General features: G+C 31.2%; 1 protein-coding gene and 1 pseudogene across 2 annotated transcripts; one reads left to right on the top strand and one right to left on the bottom strand.

The window, feature by feature from the left end:
- Nucleotides 1–194: 194 nt before the first annotated feature.
- LOC126693618 (NAC domain-containing protein 67-like) lies at nt 195–1,539 on the bottom strand. Of its 2 annotated transcripts, none has more exons than XM_050389661.1 (2): nt 919–1,539; nt 195–801 (listed from the first exon to the last, which is right to left on the bottom strand). In XM_050389661.1, the coding sequence occupies exons 1-2, from the start codon at nt 1,489–1,491 to the stop codon at nt 364–366; spliced, it is 1,011 nt and encodes a 336-aa protein (XP_050245618.1). In that variant the 5' UTR covers nt 1,492–1,539; the 3' UTR covers nt 195–363. The 2 variants fall into 2 exon arrangements, with proteins under 2 accessions (XP_050245618.1, XP_050245619.1); XM_050389662.1 differs by having other exon boundaries at nt 195–684.
- Nucleotides 1,540–1,821: 282 nt separating this feature from the next.
- Nucleotides 1,822–4,005, top strand: LOC126693619 (O-fucosyltransferase 13-like; annotated as a pseudogene).
- The last annotated feature ends 13,251 nt before the right edge of the window (nt 4,006–17,256 follow it).

Raw genomic sequence — 17,256 nt, 5'->3', positions numbered from 1 at the left:
TGTATTTGTTTTTCCATTAAAACTCAAACTGAAGAAGAAGAAGAAGGGAGCTCGAATCATAACATACACAATCATAACATAACAGATGGCCACAGTACAGTGAACAGTGTAGTGTCACAAATTTAGAATCAAAGTAGTCGCACGATGTATTTGTTTTTCTGTTGAAACTCAAATCATAACATACACAATTAGAGTAACAGTAAACAGAAACTTTGTTTCAAAATAAAAGAAATATAGAGAATTACATTAAAATGAACAAACAATATAAGTACAAGATACTGTCCTACTCTATCAAATAATGTTTGGATTTGGAGTTGGCAGGAGTTCTGCTCTCCAGTACAAGTAAATCAAAAAAATACACTATCAGGAAAAGTCACAGCGCATCTTCTTGCTCGGCCGGGCATCCTCTTCTGAATCCAGTAGATTTAGAAAACTCAGTGGGTCAAAATCGGGCTCTGTATCATCAGCAAGGTCGAGTAAAAGACCCTCCACCTCAGCTTCATCAAATCCATCAAATCCTTCAACTTCAGAACCCATGTTCTTGGTTAACCCATCTTCTCGTGAATCCAATACTTGGAATTGTGAATGACCATCAATGGCAGCAAATCTGGGACTTTCATCAAATGGGTCTTGATCATCATACGGGTCTTGACCCCCCATGCCCGTGTCATCAAAGAAATCCACCTGATCAAAAACACTCTTTGGAGAACCCAAAATACCAAAATCAAAAACTGGGTCTTGATCATCATATGGGTCTTGACCCCCCATGTCCGTGTCATCAATTCCGTCAAAGAAATCCACCTGATCAAAAACACTCGTTGGAGAACCCAAAATACCAAAATCAAAAACTGGGTCTTGATCATCATATGGGTCTTGACCCCCCATGTCCGTGTCATCAATTCCGTCAAAGAAATCCACCTGATCAAAAACACTCTTTGGAGAACCCAAAATACCAGAATCGACAACAACAGAGGGTGGTCTTTCCAAAGCCAAAGCCAAAGCCCTCTCCTCCTTCTTCTTATTCTTTTTGTAAATTACACAGAGAACCAAGTCGGAGCCCTTTTCAGCAACACTAAACTCATGCATCAACCAATCAGTGGTCTTCATCTCCTTACCCTCACCCTTCACCCTGAAATTCAACAATTTGTTGAACCCAATAATTGTCTTCCCAGACCCAGAATCATAGATTTTCTTGGTGGAACTTTCATGCCAAGTCCCATAGGAACCAACAGAACGAAGCACGCGATTCTTCCCCCTCTTTAACAGAGTGAAGAAATAATGCTTCTCATCATCCAACACCGCCGTCGAGTCCGTACAGAAATCCCATGGGGGTTTATTGTATAGTTCATCAGAAAAGCCGATGACATCCCAAGCCAAAACCTCGTTTCGAATCTTCGGAGAAAGGTAACTCGAAATCAGCACTGCATCGGAGGGCTCAAACCTCGCCCCCAATGGCAGAGGCAGAGGAAGCCTCCGCCGGAGAAAACTCATCGCTTCTGGGTATCTCAGAGAGAGAGAGAGAGAGTGAATTCAGAGAGAGAGAGTGAGAATGAGAATTTTGATGGAAAGAATGACGATGATGCCTTATATAATAGTCGGCGCAAGGGCGGTGAGCCCAACGGCTATTTTTTTTAATAATTATTTTGAAAATTAATTTTTATGTTAAATCAGCAAGGATATTCAGGTCTACGTGGATAATATGATTTGAACAATTTTATTTAATAAATTATAATTATTAAAATATTATTAATTAAAAAAACAATAACCGTTAGGCTCACAGCCTTGCACCTAAAGCACCATCGTTGATCAAAATTCTCACTCTTTTTCTCTCTAAACTCACTCTCTCTGAGAAACCCATTAGACAAATTAATTAAAGCATCCTGATGTGACTGTTTAGAAATTGATAAGCAGGGTAAGGCATAAGATAAAAAAATAAATATTTCCACAGTTTTGCTAGTATTGTATTTTATTTATTTATTTTTTCATCTGACATATGAATTTGTGGATGCAGAGGGAAATCTGACATATGGAGTGTCCGGAGGATGGTCAAGTGGAGGCCTTGCAAGTGGTGGCTACAAGGACACCTAAGTGGTAAGTGGAGCTTCAAGTTTGAATTTCTCTGTCTTTGACAAAAATTTGTGGATCTATGGGATACATATAGGATTTAGGAGATAGCCTACAAATGAATTTTTTGGTATATAATATGGAGCATAGTCATTTAAAATTGAAGAGGAAGGAAAGCAATTTACATGGAGAGAAAAATTATTATATTCTGAGTCACTGCAAAATCAAAGAATTTGAAATCTGTAATTATGTTTGGGAAGGAGAGAAAAATTATGGTTGGTATAGGGTTTCCATTTGGTTTGTGATATTCTGAGTCAATCTTAATTGAAAGTGTTCTTCCATCCTTGCTGGAACATCATTATATTTCAATTACACCAGCAATGAGCCAAAGAAGAGATAGGTATTACCTTGGTAGTTCTATATTTCTTGCTTAGTGATGACACTGGAACCATATTGTTGTGACTGAGAAATTCATCCCACGGAGAAGGTTGATTAATGAGATGTATAATGGCCAACAGTTTTATGATATAGAGTTGAACTGTCAAATGCAATATGTGGTTTGGTTTCAACATGTTAATTTGAGGCGCTGGCCACATATCTTAGATTGGGTCTTCTGGATATACCTGTTTCATATTTTATGAAACTTTCATTTAGTGCTGAGAAAGATAACGTGATTTGAGGGCCAGGAGCTCAGATGAGTTGAAGTATGTGTATTTGAAGTCTATATGAGTGGATATTGTGTTGAATGTCCTCTTCAATTAAGGGGTTCCTAGATTTTATGGGCTCCCTGGGATTATAACTGTTCTATGTTTTAGCCTATGTTTGTTTGATTTTTTTTTTTCCATATACAACCTTGTACTTGACTTGCATTAATTATTTACTAAAAAAAGAAAATCAAAGATAAATTGAAAGTTGACTGAACATCTTTGTCTTTCTCTTATGAGTTTTGATGTCTAACAAGATTGGTTTAACTTCCATATATATGTGCTTCAAAAAAATAATAATAGTGATTAAAAAAAAACTTCCGTAGGTATCCTTTGTATGCAAAAGCTTCCCTTTGTCGAGCTTGTTACACTGCATTACACCTGACTAGATCCTTGGAGAACAAGGATTCTGAGCTCCTAGAAGCCATACCCAAACCCTTTCTCTCACTTCACCTTCGATTTGAACCTGACATGGTAGCATACAGCCAATGCGAATACTCAGGTCTTTCTCCATCTTCTTTCAAAGCCATTGAAGCAGCACGAGGAGATAGAAAACCATGGACTGGAGAGTTAGCCCAAGTTTGGAGAAAACAGTGAAAATATCCTCTTACCCCTAATGAGACGGCCTTCATGCTTCAATCACTTTCCATTCCAACAGACACAAATATATATTTGGCTGCTGGGGATGGTCTGATGGAAATTGAAGGCTTGACATCTGTTTACACCAATGTAGTTACCAAGTCTAGCCTCCTAAGTGATGAGGATTTCACAAGTATGCACGGGAACACAAAAGCTGCATTGGATTATTATGTGTCTATTAATAGTGATTCTTATGTGGCTACATATTTTGGAAATATGGATAAGATGGTTGCAGCAATGCGAGCTTTTAAGGGCTTGTATAAAACCCTTTTCTTAAGCAGAAGAGCTTTTGCAGAGTTCACTTCCCAAGGTTTTAGTGGGAAAGATCTGATGCAAGCCCTATGGAAGGCTCATCTAGATGATTATGTCATGGGGAGAGGTTCTGCTTTGCCTGACTGCTTTTGTGAGTTCAAATTGTGATTTCAGTTTCATCTTTCTTGCCATATATTGTATTTCTTCATTTTTTGTATGTGATATGACTCTAGAAGCAGATTTTTTGTTAGGTGTTTCTATAATTTAGGGCTTGTAGAATAAAGAGTTTTCCCCTAATATCTTGTTTTTACAAGTTCTAACGTTATTGACTGACTTTAATTATGTATCTCTGGGCCAAAGTTTGGGCATTGCACCTAACCTTTCTGTTTTCACTTTTTCCATTAAACAAGTTTCCTTTTGCTACATTCGTAAATTCTTAATCCATCTCTTTACATTACCTATGCACAAATGTGTTTTATTTAAAAACCGTTATTCAGAATGATCTTTGATTAAGATTTCAATTGTGTATTCGTTGGTTTTGATGGTTATCATACCCGCAGGCTACACTTTCAATGAAAGTTATTAGAATTATTAAGATCCTGAAGAGATGAACGTTACATTATAAGAATGTTTCTTCAAGTAGGCAAAAAGGATTCATTCATCAGTACCAGTAAAATTGGTATGCTGGAACATCTTGATTGCGGCTGTCATATGCTTTAGGTTACAAGATTTCCTAAGATCACTTTCTCCTTTGAATGAAATTGCAGTATAAGTCCATTTTAATGCTTTGGTTCACCTTTGAGCAAGCTTTGATCTGGGGCATACACAGAAATTTCCGCATGTATTCCCAGGATACAGACTTTTCCTCTATTGCAGGCACCATTTCATCTAGTGGTTGCCATTTGGAATCTTGCATAACTGACTGGTTAATGAACCTTCAAATGTTAGTTTTAGTTTTTGTAATGTCATTCTTCATAAAATGACAAAGGTCGCAACCAAAAAGCAGTGTAGCATCATGGAGCTGATCCAAGACAATTCTCTTCTGAAGTTCTTACAACTTGAAATTTAAGTATCATGATGAATAGTCTGGTTGAGTAAGATTCAATGTTTATTGAATAATGTTCTATCATTGAAAAAGGTGGAATTTCTCAAAGAAAACTGTCAAGACAAACCAACTGTTTTATTATCGGTATATATTAAGAGGATTCAGAAAGTTAGTTATAGCATTTTTAAACTTACCAAAGTGTCCTTAATTTAATTAACTTAAAACTTAAAAATGGGGTTAAAAAAGTAAATTGACAAAAATATTAAATTCCTACTTCTACATTTTCAGCTTTTAATAAACTTCTACTTTTACGTTGATTTAAATTCTTACTTTTATTCACTAACTCCCTACAAAATAAGATTGCTCTTTTATCTATACTACTATTTAAGGGGCTGCACTTGTTTGAACCGGATTTTTTTTTTTTTGTTCCAAAATACCTACACATTTTTATGTTTAAGTAGAGACAAAATTAAAGGATAATTTGGTAAAATTATTTTTTTTGGTTCCAAAATATCCACACATTCCTATATTTAAGTAAAGACTAGCCTCTGAGCACGCGCTCACGGGCGTGCTCAGAGGCTCTTCTATTTTTTGGGTAAGGGTTAATTTAGAGCATTTATTATACTTTGGGATTACTACATTTTTCAATCACAAAAAAAACCTAGGGGTGTGATAAAAAATTATTTCACCACACATAATACTCATCACACCCCTAGGTTTTTTTGTGATTGAAAAATGTAGTGATCCCAAAGTATAATAAATTCTCTAAATTAACCCTTACCCACAAAATAGAAGAGCGCGTGCTCAGAGGCTAGTATATTTATGACAATTATGCGCGTGTTCAGAGGCTAGTATATTTATGACAGTTGTCAAGTTTTGTTCAATTCTAAAATATAGTGTTTTAATCCTAAAATTTAGCCATATACTACACGTCCATAACAAAAAGCTAAAAAGAGCTTAAATCTAAAATTTAGTAACTACCATTTTTTTTCTTTTACGGTAAAAGCTCAAATTTTGGTTGTTCCGATTTTTTTTTTTTTGGTTAAAGGAAAGGCTCCAGGATGCTTAAAAAGAGCTTAAATCCTAAAATTTAGATCAATGCTGCATCCACTTTTTTTTTTTTTTTTTTTTTTCTTTTAGGTGGTGTTGTTCCCTTTTTCTTTTTCTTTTTTGGTTAAAGGAGAGGCTCATAGTTATCAATTTTTGTTTAATTCAAAATTTTAGTTTTTTAATCCTAAAAGTTAGCCACTTACTACACATCCATAACAAAATTTAAAAAGAGCTTAAATTTAAAATTTATCAACTACCTTTAAATTGAGAAAATATACGTAACATTTTTGATGGAGTAGTAAATTTATAATTAAAAAAATATATATAAATTGAATTTCACATAGAATTATAAAAATGATAAATATAGTTTTTGTTACAAAAGAAATTTTTTTACAACAATTTCTTAGATAACAACAACTTCATATGAGGTTTGAATCTCACCCGAACTTATTTAATATTCCATTCCAACGCTTCCTCAATTCAATCCAATAAATTTGTGCATACGTCAACCCGACTTATCAAAGAATTTTGGAACTTTTTCATAAGACCCAATATTTTATTTTAATCCTTATATACATTAGCATATGTTACATCTTCTTTCTCAAAATAAAAATGATATTAAAAATAGGAAATGGACAAAGTAGAAGTTTGAAAATATCTATATTCTAACCTGGAATCTAATTACAGAAGCCAAAGAGTTCTTATTGTGTGCAATCTATCTATCAAAAACAGACTCTTAACGAAGTAACGGTTCCAAGGGGTAAGGTACAAAGACACAAACAGAGGGCTGCAAATTAGTCTATTTAGTAAGAATTTTGTTTTTTGTTTACAAAGACATAAACCATTTGAATTTTTATATGACTCTGTTTTTAGAATCTAATTTATAATAACTATGTGAGCAGGTTTACTGTACACTCTTCTGCGCTTTGGTTGACCTTAAATCATTCCAAATGTATTCCACTTTCTTTGTTGCACTTCGGGCTCTTCTTCCCTTATCTAGATTGATACCACTCCCGATAGCATGAGTATCTTGAATAGGGAATATATTAAAAGGATTGGTGCACGGAACATCAAACACATCACCCTTATCTTTCAAACCCAACTAATTACTTAAATCTTAAATAAACTTGCAGATGCAGTTAACATATTTGTTTTTTAGAGCTCTTCCATTTTTTTTCCCAAAGTACAATACTTTCAATTCAACATATTTGTTTTTTAGAGCTTCATAAGGACTAAGAAATTGTAACAAAGAGAGAAAATGTTAGCAATAAAAAGTAAGTCTCAACAAATGCACTTTAGAGCTTCATAAGGACTAAGAAATTGTAACAAAGAGAGAAGATGTTAACAATAAAAAGTAAATCTCAACAAATGCACGCTAATAATCAGAAAGAAACAACCTAGTTTTGAAAATTTTTCACATCAAGATTTTTTACAGAGAAGCAATTCAACTACACTGTTTATCACAAAGAAAGAGAGGAAGTGCAAATATTTATAAAAACCGGCTAAGAAACACATCAAAATCATAAAGTAAATACCTAAAATCAATAATTTAATTTTCTCACCTCTATTACTTAGATTCTGTAACAAATTAGCACTGGGGTAATTCATCGAAAACCTACCTCTTTTTCTGTCTTCAAATAAGCAAAGAATTTACTGCAATCGTCTTTTATAGTAGAAAATGGTAGCTTGGTTGGATAATGTTTTGGGAGTTAATTTTTTTAAAAAAAAATTTTGAAATTAACAAAAAAAAAAAAAAAAAAAACTGTTATAAAAAAGAGTGGTAACTGTCTATTAAATCGTGGATGTGAAACTAATTGTAAGTGGATAATTCAGGGGAAAAAAATGGAAGTGGGAATGTGGGATAACCGGATAAGGGGATTGAGGGAGAAAACCAAGACATGGATTTAGATGGCTATTAAAAAAAAAAAAGACATGAATTTAGACGGCTATAAAAAAAAAAGTTGATTAAAGAAAGAAACTTTCTTTTTAAAATTTCTAAGTAACGTGTTTTGATAGGAGTGATTAGAGCAAATTTGAATTCCTATTTTGTAGGAAATGTTTTAGGTAAGACTTAAGAGTAAACGGTCCTATTTTGTAGATAGTGTTTTACGTGGAAGTTAAAGAAGCATTTTTACCAAGTTTGGTCCTTACTTAAACATAGGCTGTAGGGGTATTTTGGAACAAAAAAAAATCCAGTCCAAACAGGTGCAGCCCCTTAAATAGTAGTATAGACAAAATTAAAGGATAATTTGGTAAAACTATGTCTTTTAACTCTTGCATAAATATTGCCTATAAAATAGAACCATTCTCTGTTCAAGTATTTGAAATGCTCCAACTACCCATGTTCCTTCCGTCAATAAACTCACGTTTGCAAATTTTATTTATTTATTTATTTATTTTACCTTTATCAGGGCTTAACCGTTTTAACATTAATAAAAAAATCCTTTTTTTTTTTTTTAAATTTGCAATTTCTTACTCTAATCTCACGTTACTTTTAAATTTTTTTATTAACTAAAAAAAAGGAAACGATTACTTTTTGTGTGAAAGTAAACTTCTTCTATTTGAATTCTAATAACACATTTGCGTACTCCACGTAAAACACTATCTACAAAATAAGATCACACTCCCAAGACACTCACGTTAGTTTTCAAACTCAAACCGCTTCTTTTTCAGTTCTCCAATTCTCTCATTTAGTGTTAATCTTCTTTTCACCATTATCATCATCGTTAAGAAACTCCTCTCACCCACATCTAGGCTTCAGATTTCACTACAAACAACAACAACAACAGCAGATAGATTTGAGGTAAGCTCTTTTTCTGATCAAATCTCAGCCCCCCTCTCTCTCTCTCTCTCTCTCACCTTTTTATTTCTACATTTCTCACTTCGATTTCTCTCTTTATTAATTGGCCATGTTTTACTTATTGTTATTTCGAGACTTATTGAATATTTTTGGGTTTATTGTTTTATAGGCCTTCACAAGATGCTATTAAAAGATGTTTCATTTTTTATGACTCTTCATTGATGTGTAGGCTTTGAGGTCAGTACTATTTGGCTTCATTATTCTCTACTGCTCTATTGTTTTACATTATCTACTGACATTAACGTTTTTTATGTTGGTTTTGCTAAAGAAGAATTATCATACTGACATTAACGTCATCATTGTAATGGTCATAAAAAATTTTACTTGAATCCATTTTTTATAATGGTGATCAAAAATATTAAAATACTGATGGGTATTTGTAATTTTTTATGTTGGTTTTGCTAAAGAAGAATTATCGTACTGACATTAACGTGATCATTGTAATGGTGATGAATATTACTTGAAATCCATTTTTTATAATGGTGATCAAAAATATTAAAATACTAATAGGTATTTGTAATTTTTTATGTTGGTTTTGCTAAAGAAGAATTATCATACTGACATTAACGTCATCATTGTAATGGTGATGAAAAATATTACTTGAAATCCATTTTTTATAATGGTGATGAAAAATATTAAAATACTAATAGGTCTTTGTAATTTTTTATGTTGGTGTGTGTGTGTGTGTGTTTTTTTTTTTTTTTTTTTTTGGTAGATGTTGTGAATTTGAATTTCAGATATGAGATTGATGCTGCATAGATCTCTTAAATATGTAGTTATCATTATCCTTTCCATATTATTATCTTATCTTATCTTATCATATCTTATCTTTTTTTTTATCTTTTCTTTTCTTTTATTTGGTCAGTTTGATGGGTGTTTAAGTATTTTCTTTAATTTATGACTATTTTTTAAAGATTAGGAATGATACATATTGATTTGTCTTCTTTTTTTTTTTTTTTTTTTTTTTTTTGTGGTTATCAGGTTTGACTCATTATTTTAGTGTGTGTTCTAAGTAGTGCCCTATCTTCCTCTTATTATTTTTGTTGTTTTTCTTACATTTAAGCCTTACTCTCTATTTTTTTTAGGGTGACATATCAACAATTTGGTTAGATTACATAACAGACACATTAGATGAATTCGGGTGAGCGAAGCAGTAGCCAATCTATCAAGTAGTTGTTAAAAAACATTTTTTTGTAAATATCTTACCTTATGAAATTTAATATTGTCTTTTTTTGTGCCTTTCATTGCACATTTGATGATTTTGTAAGCAATTGTCATATATGTGAATTTGCTAAAACAAGAATGATACTGGAGAAGTTATCTTTAAAGATAAATTTTAAAAATTGTGATGAAAATTGCTTCTAAATAATAGACTAACTTTTAGGGGTAAAAACCTACACCCTTAAATATATCTTATATTTAATAGTTTAAAATGTTACGTCATTTTAAATTTTAAAATTGGTAAAATTTAATCTGATCCAAAATAACTTACCAAAAGACAAAAAGACTCCAAACAAACCATGCCTTTTGAATTTGCACTAAGCGTTACGTGTTCTTAGTTAATAACTTGAGTCCTTCAACGTTTTGTTTTGTTTTTTTTTTTTTTTTTTTTTTTTTTTTTTTTTTTTTTTTGAGGGTGGTGAGTCCTTCAACGTTGGTTTCATACTTTTTTTACAACTTCAAGCAAAAAAAAAAAGAAAAAAAAAGAAGAATCCTGATGTTTTAGGTATTTTAATAATATGCAATTGAGTCCTTCAACGTTTTTTTTTTTTTTTTTTTTTTTTTTTTTGGAGGGTGGTGAGTCCTTCAACGTTGGTTTCATTTTTTTTACAACTTCAAGCCAAAAAAAAAAAAAAAAAAAATCCCGATGTTTTTAGGTATTTTAATAATATGCCAGCACTATTTTACATTTAAATTTAAAAACAAAAAATGTTTTAAGTATTTTTATTCCTAAAATTTTGCCTACTATTTAGATATTATTTAGAAGTAATTTTTTCCATGATTTTATAATTTTATATTTAAAGAAAAGAGGAAAAAATAAAAACCCATGTTTTATAGATTTTTACCCAGGTATTTTTTTATTTATCAAACTTTTGGGCTTGGGTTCAAAAAAATGATACATGCACCAAAAAAAAATTACATCGCTTGATATTAAACTTAGAGAATAGGTGGACTCCTCAAATGGTATTTATTTATATAAATAAATAAATTAAAAAGAAAAAAGAAAAGAGGCCCACCTAGAGATTCCAATGTTGCACAATATCTAGAAGCAATTAGTTGGCAATCACATTTAATCCTCATGTCATTTGTTCACATTGCATAGTGGTGCAAGCAAGATAGAAGTGTGAATCACTTGGCGTATTTCATTGGGAAATTAATGATCTATTAGTCTGTTTCTTTAGCACAGTATCATTTTTCTTTCATTTGATTGGTTGTCTTATCAATTTTCTCATATTTGATTTTTTTTTTTTTTTTTTTTTTGCAATGATTGAGAAGATCAAGGGATGACTATTTGAAATGCTTTGGATCAATTTTCAAAATCCAAAACCAAAACAAAAGTGTAAATTTTTGGTGTTAATCTAAATTCAAATACCTATCTTAGAGCACTCTCATCAGGTGTCCTAAATGTGCTAGATGCTATAATATTTGGCATTTGGCACATCAAACTCCAAAATATGAGCTTCATTAGGTGTTCTATATGTGCCATTTTTTTGGAACATGCTACAGTACACTTTCAAATTTGAGAGCATACTGTTCAACTTTAGTATAATTTATATTACTTTTTTATTCTCGCTGGGCACACTGCCTCTGTCTCCTCATCTCCTCTTTCTTCCCTCTGTCTCCTCATCTCCTTCATCGAAATGTATCAGTTCTCTCTCTCACTTCATTTCTTTGCTCTCTCTCTCTCTCTCTCTCTCTCTCTCTCTCCACGTCACTGCCTCCATCTCCGATGAAACTCAGGTCGGAGCATCAAGCCACGCCACGCCACGTCACACGAACCTGATCTACACTCTCAGATCGTTGCCCACCAACACAGCCACACAACCCGACGAAACTCAGGTCGGAGCATCAAGCCACGCCACGCCACGCCACACGAACCCGATCTACACTCTCAGATCGCCGTCCACCAACACAGCCACACAAACCCAACCCACCACATCCACAACAACCCATGGCCTGATCACCACGCCACACCACGCCGCCAAGCTTGTCGTGCCATCCACCACGTCATCGGAACCTCCCACCATTAGATTTCTCTTAATCGGCCTACAGTGGTGGGTTTTGCTTTTGGGTTTGTTTGATTTGGGATGTGGGTTTGTTTGATTTGGTTGTGTTTTTTGCCGTGCCGATCTCTCTAGTTGTGTTTTTTTTTTTTTTTTTTTTTTTTTTTTTTTTTTTTTTAATTGAGGTGGCGTTGGTGGATGTGAGTTTGTGCCGGTGGTGGTTGTCGGTGTTGTTGAGGCAATGGTGGTTGTGCCGTTGTTGTTGAGGATGAGGATGATCGGGAGTAATTAATATATTATTTTAATGTGTAGTAAATATTATTTTAATGTATAGAATTGAAGTATAGAATATTTGATAAATGATATGTTGTAAAATGATGTGTTAAAATGATAAAGTAGGTTTTTGATGTGTTAAAATGGCATTTTTTATGAGAAAGCTGATGGGAATGCTCTTACCCTTTTTTAGTTATTTTTATGGATTTTTTTACTAAGTGACTATCTTTTAAGATTATAATAACTTCATATATAAATACCTATCTTTTATTTTGTTTCTAATAATATATATTTTATTATTATTTAAAAAGAAAAAAACACCCCACGTACTGATAGTTAAAAAAAAAAAAAAAAAAAAAACTAACACATGTACTGATAAAAAAATAAAATAAAAATAAAAAATAAAAACTAAAACACGTAAATGTGGGTGTTTACATACATCTACAATTATTGCCAAAAAAAGAAAGAAAGTCGTACACCCACGTTTTAGTCACACACACAACTCCAAACTGCTACCTAACAAATTCAAATCTCCCCAGCTGTTATAATGTTATCAAATTACTTCTCATCTCTTTCATAAAAATGAAAGTACTCTCCATCTCCATCCTCAGGTCCCTACTTTTTATACTAAGAGGAACAAAAGTAATAGGTGACTACATGCCAGAGGAAGCCACCTAAAAAGGTATTTACTCATCATTTTCTTTCCATTCATGTCAGATAATTTAAGCTTTTATGTTTTTCGAATCCCTATCACCAAATTCTATTTAATACCACAGTTCTATAGCTTCTTTTGGAATTTGTTATTTACAGCATATTAATTAAGCTCAACAACTATGAGACTTACATAGCGGATGTGAAGTCAACGACAAAAATGTAAGTATCTTTCATCTATTCACTATTTACTTTCCTTTATTTGGTTTATATTTCGTTTTCTTGCTTTGTTATCATTATCCTTTCTATATCATTATTTTGTCTTCAAATATATAAATATATATATATATATATATATATATATTAAACGTACTGACATTAACGTGATCATTGTAATGGTGATGAATATTAGTTGAAATTCATTTTTTATAATGGTGATCAAAAATATTAAAATACTGATGGGTATTTGTAATTTTTTATGTTGGTTTTGCTAAAGAAGAATTATCATACTGACATTAACGTCATCATTGTAATGGTGATGAAAAATATTACTTGAAATCCATTTTTTATAATGGTGATGAAAAATATTAAAATACTAATAGGTCTTTGTAATTTTTTATTGGTGTGTGTGTGTGTGTTTTTTTTTTTTTTTGGTAGATGTTGTGAATTTGAATTTCAGATATGAGATTGATGCTGCATAGATCTCTTAAATATGTAGTTATCATTATCTTTTCCATATTATTATCTTATCTTATCTTATCATATCTTATCTTTTTTTTATCTTTTCTTTTCTTTTATTTGGTCAGTTTGATGGGTGTTTAAGTATTTTCTTTAATTTATGACTATTTTTTAAAGATTAAGAATGATATATATTGATTTGTCTTTTTTTTTTTTTTTTTTGTGGTTATCGGGTTTGACTCATTATTTTAGTGTATGTGTTCTAAGTAGTGCCCTATCTTCCTCTTATTATTTTTGTTTGTTGTTTTTCTTACATTTAAGCCTTACTCTCTATTTTTTTTTTGTATTTTTTTTAGGGTGACATATCAAAAATTTGGTTAGATTACATAACAAACACATTAGATGAATTCGGGTGAGCGAAGCGGTAGCCAATCTATCAAGTAGTTGTTAAAAAACATTTTTTGTAAATATCTTACCTTATGAAATTTAATATTGTCTTTTTTTGTGCCTTTCATTGCACATTTGATGATTCTGTAAGCAATTGCCATATATGTGAATTTGCTAAAACAAGAATGATACTGGAGAAGTTATCTTTAAAGACAAATTTTCTACCTTTCCAGTAAAAAAAAAAAAGATAAATTTTAAAAATTGTGATGAAAATTGCTTCTAAATAATAGACTAACTTTTAGAGGTAAAAACCTACACCCTTAAATATATCTTATATTTAATAGTTTAAAATGTTACGTCATTTTAAATTTTAAAATTGGTAAAATTTAATATGATCCAAAATAATTTACCAAAAGACAAAAAGACTCCAAACAAACCATGCCTGTTGAATTTGCACTAAGCGTTACGTGTTCTTAGTTAATAAATTGAGTCCTTCAATTTTTTTTTTTTTTTTTTTTTGAGGGTGGTGAGTCCTTCAATGTTGGTTTCATATTTGTTTTACAACTTCAAGCAAAAAAAAAAAAAAAGAAAAGAAAAAAAGAATCCCGATGTTTTAGGTATTTTAATAATATGCAATTGAGTCCTTCAACGTTTTTTTTTTTTTTTTTTTTTTTTGGAGGGTGGTGAGTCCTTCAACGTTGGTTTCATTTTTTTTACAACTTCAAGTAAAAACAAAAAAAATAAAATAAAATCCCGATGTTTTTAGGTATTTTAATAATATGCGAGCATTATTTTACATTTAAATTTAAAAACAAAAAATGTTTTAAGTATTTTTATTCCTAAAATTTTGCCTACTATTTAGATATTATTTAGAAGTAATTTTTTCCATGATTTTATAATTTTATATTTAAAGAAAAGAGGAAAAAATAAAAACCCATGTTTTATAGATTTTTACCCAGGTATTTTTTATTTATCAAACTTTTGGGCTTGGGTTCAAAAAAATGATACATGCACCAAAAAAAAATTACATCGCTTGATATTAAACTTAGAGAATAGGTGGACTCCTCAAATGGTATTTATTTATATAAATAAATAAACTAAAAAGAAAAAAGAAAAGAGGCCCACCTAGAGATTCCAATATTGCACAATATCTAGAAGCAATTAGTTGGCAATCACATCCTCATGTCATTTGTTCACATTGCATAGTCATGCAAGCAAGATAGAAGTGTGAATCACTTGGCGTATTTCATTGGGAAATTAATGATCTATTAGTCTATTTCTTTAGCACAGTATCATTTTTCTTTCATTTGATTGGTTGTCTTATCAATTTTCTCATATTTGATTTTTTTTTTTTTTTTTTGCAATGATTGAGAAGATCGAGGGATGACTATTTGAAATGCTTTGGATCAATTTTCAAAATCCAAAACCAAAACAAAAGTGTAAATTTTTGGTTTTAATCTAAATTCAAATACCTATCTTACCCTTTTTTAGTTATTTTTATGGATTTTTTTACTAAGTGACTATCTTTTAAGATTATAATAACTTCATATATAAATCTTATTAAAAAATTATTAAGAAAAATAAATTAATAACATGAAGCCTTTTCTATACCAAAATATATATATATATATATATATATATATATATACCCTTCAATAGTTGAAGGAGGGAAATTTCAAACAATTGAGCTATTATTTAAAACTAGAGCGCGTGCTCAGAGGCTCTTCTATTTTTGGGTAAGGGTTAATTTAGAGCATTTATTATAATTTGGGATTACTTTATTTTCTAATCACAAAAAAAACCTAGGGGTGTAATGAGTATTATGTGTGGTGAAATAATTTTTTCATCACACTCCTAGGTTTTTTTGTGATTGGAAAATAAAATAATCCCAAATTATAATAAATGCTCTAAATTAACCCTTACCCAAAAATAGAAGAGCCTCTGAGATTGGCAAATGCAATCAAGACTCAAACCATTCGTTGAGCAAACAGTTATCTTCCAAAATTCTTGGTAGTATTGATTTATGCATTTGTGGGGGAAATAATTTTTTCATCACACCCTTAGGTTGGGTTTTTTTTTTTTTTTCTTTTTTTGGGTGTTTTGTGATTGGAAAAAGTAGAAAATCCCAAATTATAATAAATGCAAATTATTAATTTTTATCCAAAAAATAGAAGAGCCTCTAAGCAGGCACATGAGCGCGTGCTCAGAGGCTAGTCTATAATATATAATATTATTTAAGGGGCTTCCCCTATTTAGATTCCTCAAATTTTTTTTTTCAAAAATAACCCTACATTTCTATGTTTAAGTAGAAACAAAACTAAAGGACAATTTCGTAAAAATACAACTCTAACTTCCACTAAAACGTTGCCTAAAAACTAGGGCCACTCTCCTGTTAATTTTTAAATTGCTTTATCCACTTACCTGTTAAATTAAAAATAAAAATAAATAAATAAAAACACAGAGCCTTTTCTTTGGTGAGAAAGCTATCACTGTATTTCTTTTCTGTTTTCATTTTGTAGTTTGAAGATTGAAAATGGGTTTTACTATTTGAGTGTTGTTACTTAAAAGATGAAATTTTTTCAGGAACTTAGAGGAGATCCCATGGGTCAGGCTGGAGCCAATTTTGTGGTTGAGTCCATTATTGTTTTTACCAAAAGGAAAAGGTTGTTGTCCATTTGAAGGTTTGTCTTTTCTTTTTTATTCTGTTGTAAGAAACTCTGTGTTATTGATCAAAAATGTGTTTGTGTTTTAATATCATATGGGGTTGTAAAAATCTAAGCTTTTCTTAGTTTTTTAATAAAATTCAATCGGGTTTGTTTTTGAAATTCTTTTTGTAATTTTGTGATATTAATTGACAGCACAAGAACAATCTTACAATCTTACACCTTCCTTTTTCTTCTCTTTTCCTTAAAAATTGAATTCTTCATAGTCATCCTTAGTCTCCAACAATGGAGATTCTGTTTTGAGGCACCAAGTCACCATCAATGGAGATTAAGAAAGTGGTTTGCAATAAGTGTATCTCTCTCACTCTGAGTATGATTTTTTTTTTTTTTTTGGTTATAGTCATGGGTTTTCATAGGTACATTTTGTGAACAGATATGTACATTTCTTATTTGTTTTTAATTTCATGTTATTATTGGCTCCTTAGATTACTACTTGCTATTTGTAATTAAGGAGGCCCGGAAGTTATTCGACAAAATATCCCATTGGATGAGTACTTTTTTTTCCCTTAATATGTTGTTTAGATTTTTATATCCATTACATTAATTGGATTTGGTATTTTACATTTTTTGTTTGAATGGGTGGGAATTCATGGAACAAACTGTTTAGTCAATATGGTTTTTAGTAGGGTGATATTTTTTGCTAGCACTGATTGAAGACATATTGTAGTTTGGTTAATATTTTGTTATTCATTTTCATTATTCCTAT

The sequence above is a fragment of the Quercus robur genome, chromosome 7, assembly GCF_932294415.1.
Source record: "Quercus robur chromosome 7, dhQueRobu3.1, whole genome shotgun sequence".
NCBI classification, from domain to species: domain Eukaryota; kingdom Viridiplantae; phylum Streptophyta; class Magnoliopsida; order Fagales; family Fagaceae; genus Quercus; species Quercus robur.
Note: the sequence above shows the minus strand (reverse complement) of the source record. Positions and strands in the feature narration are given on the sequence as shown.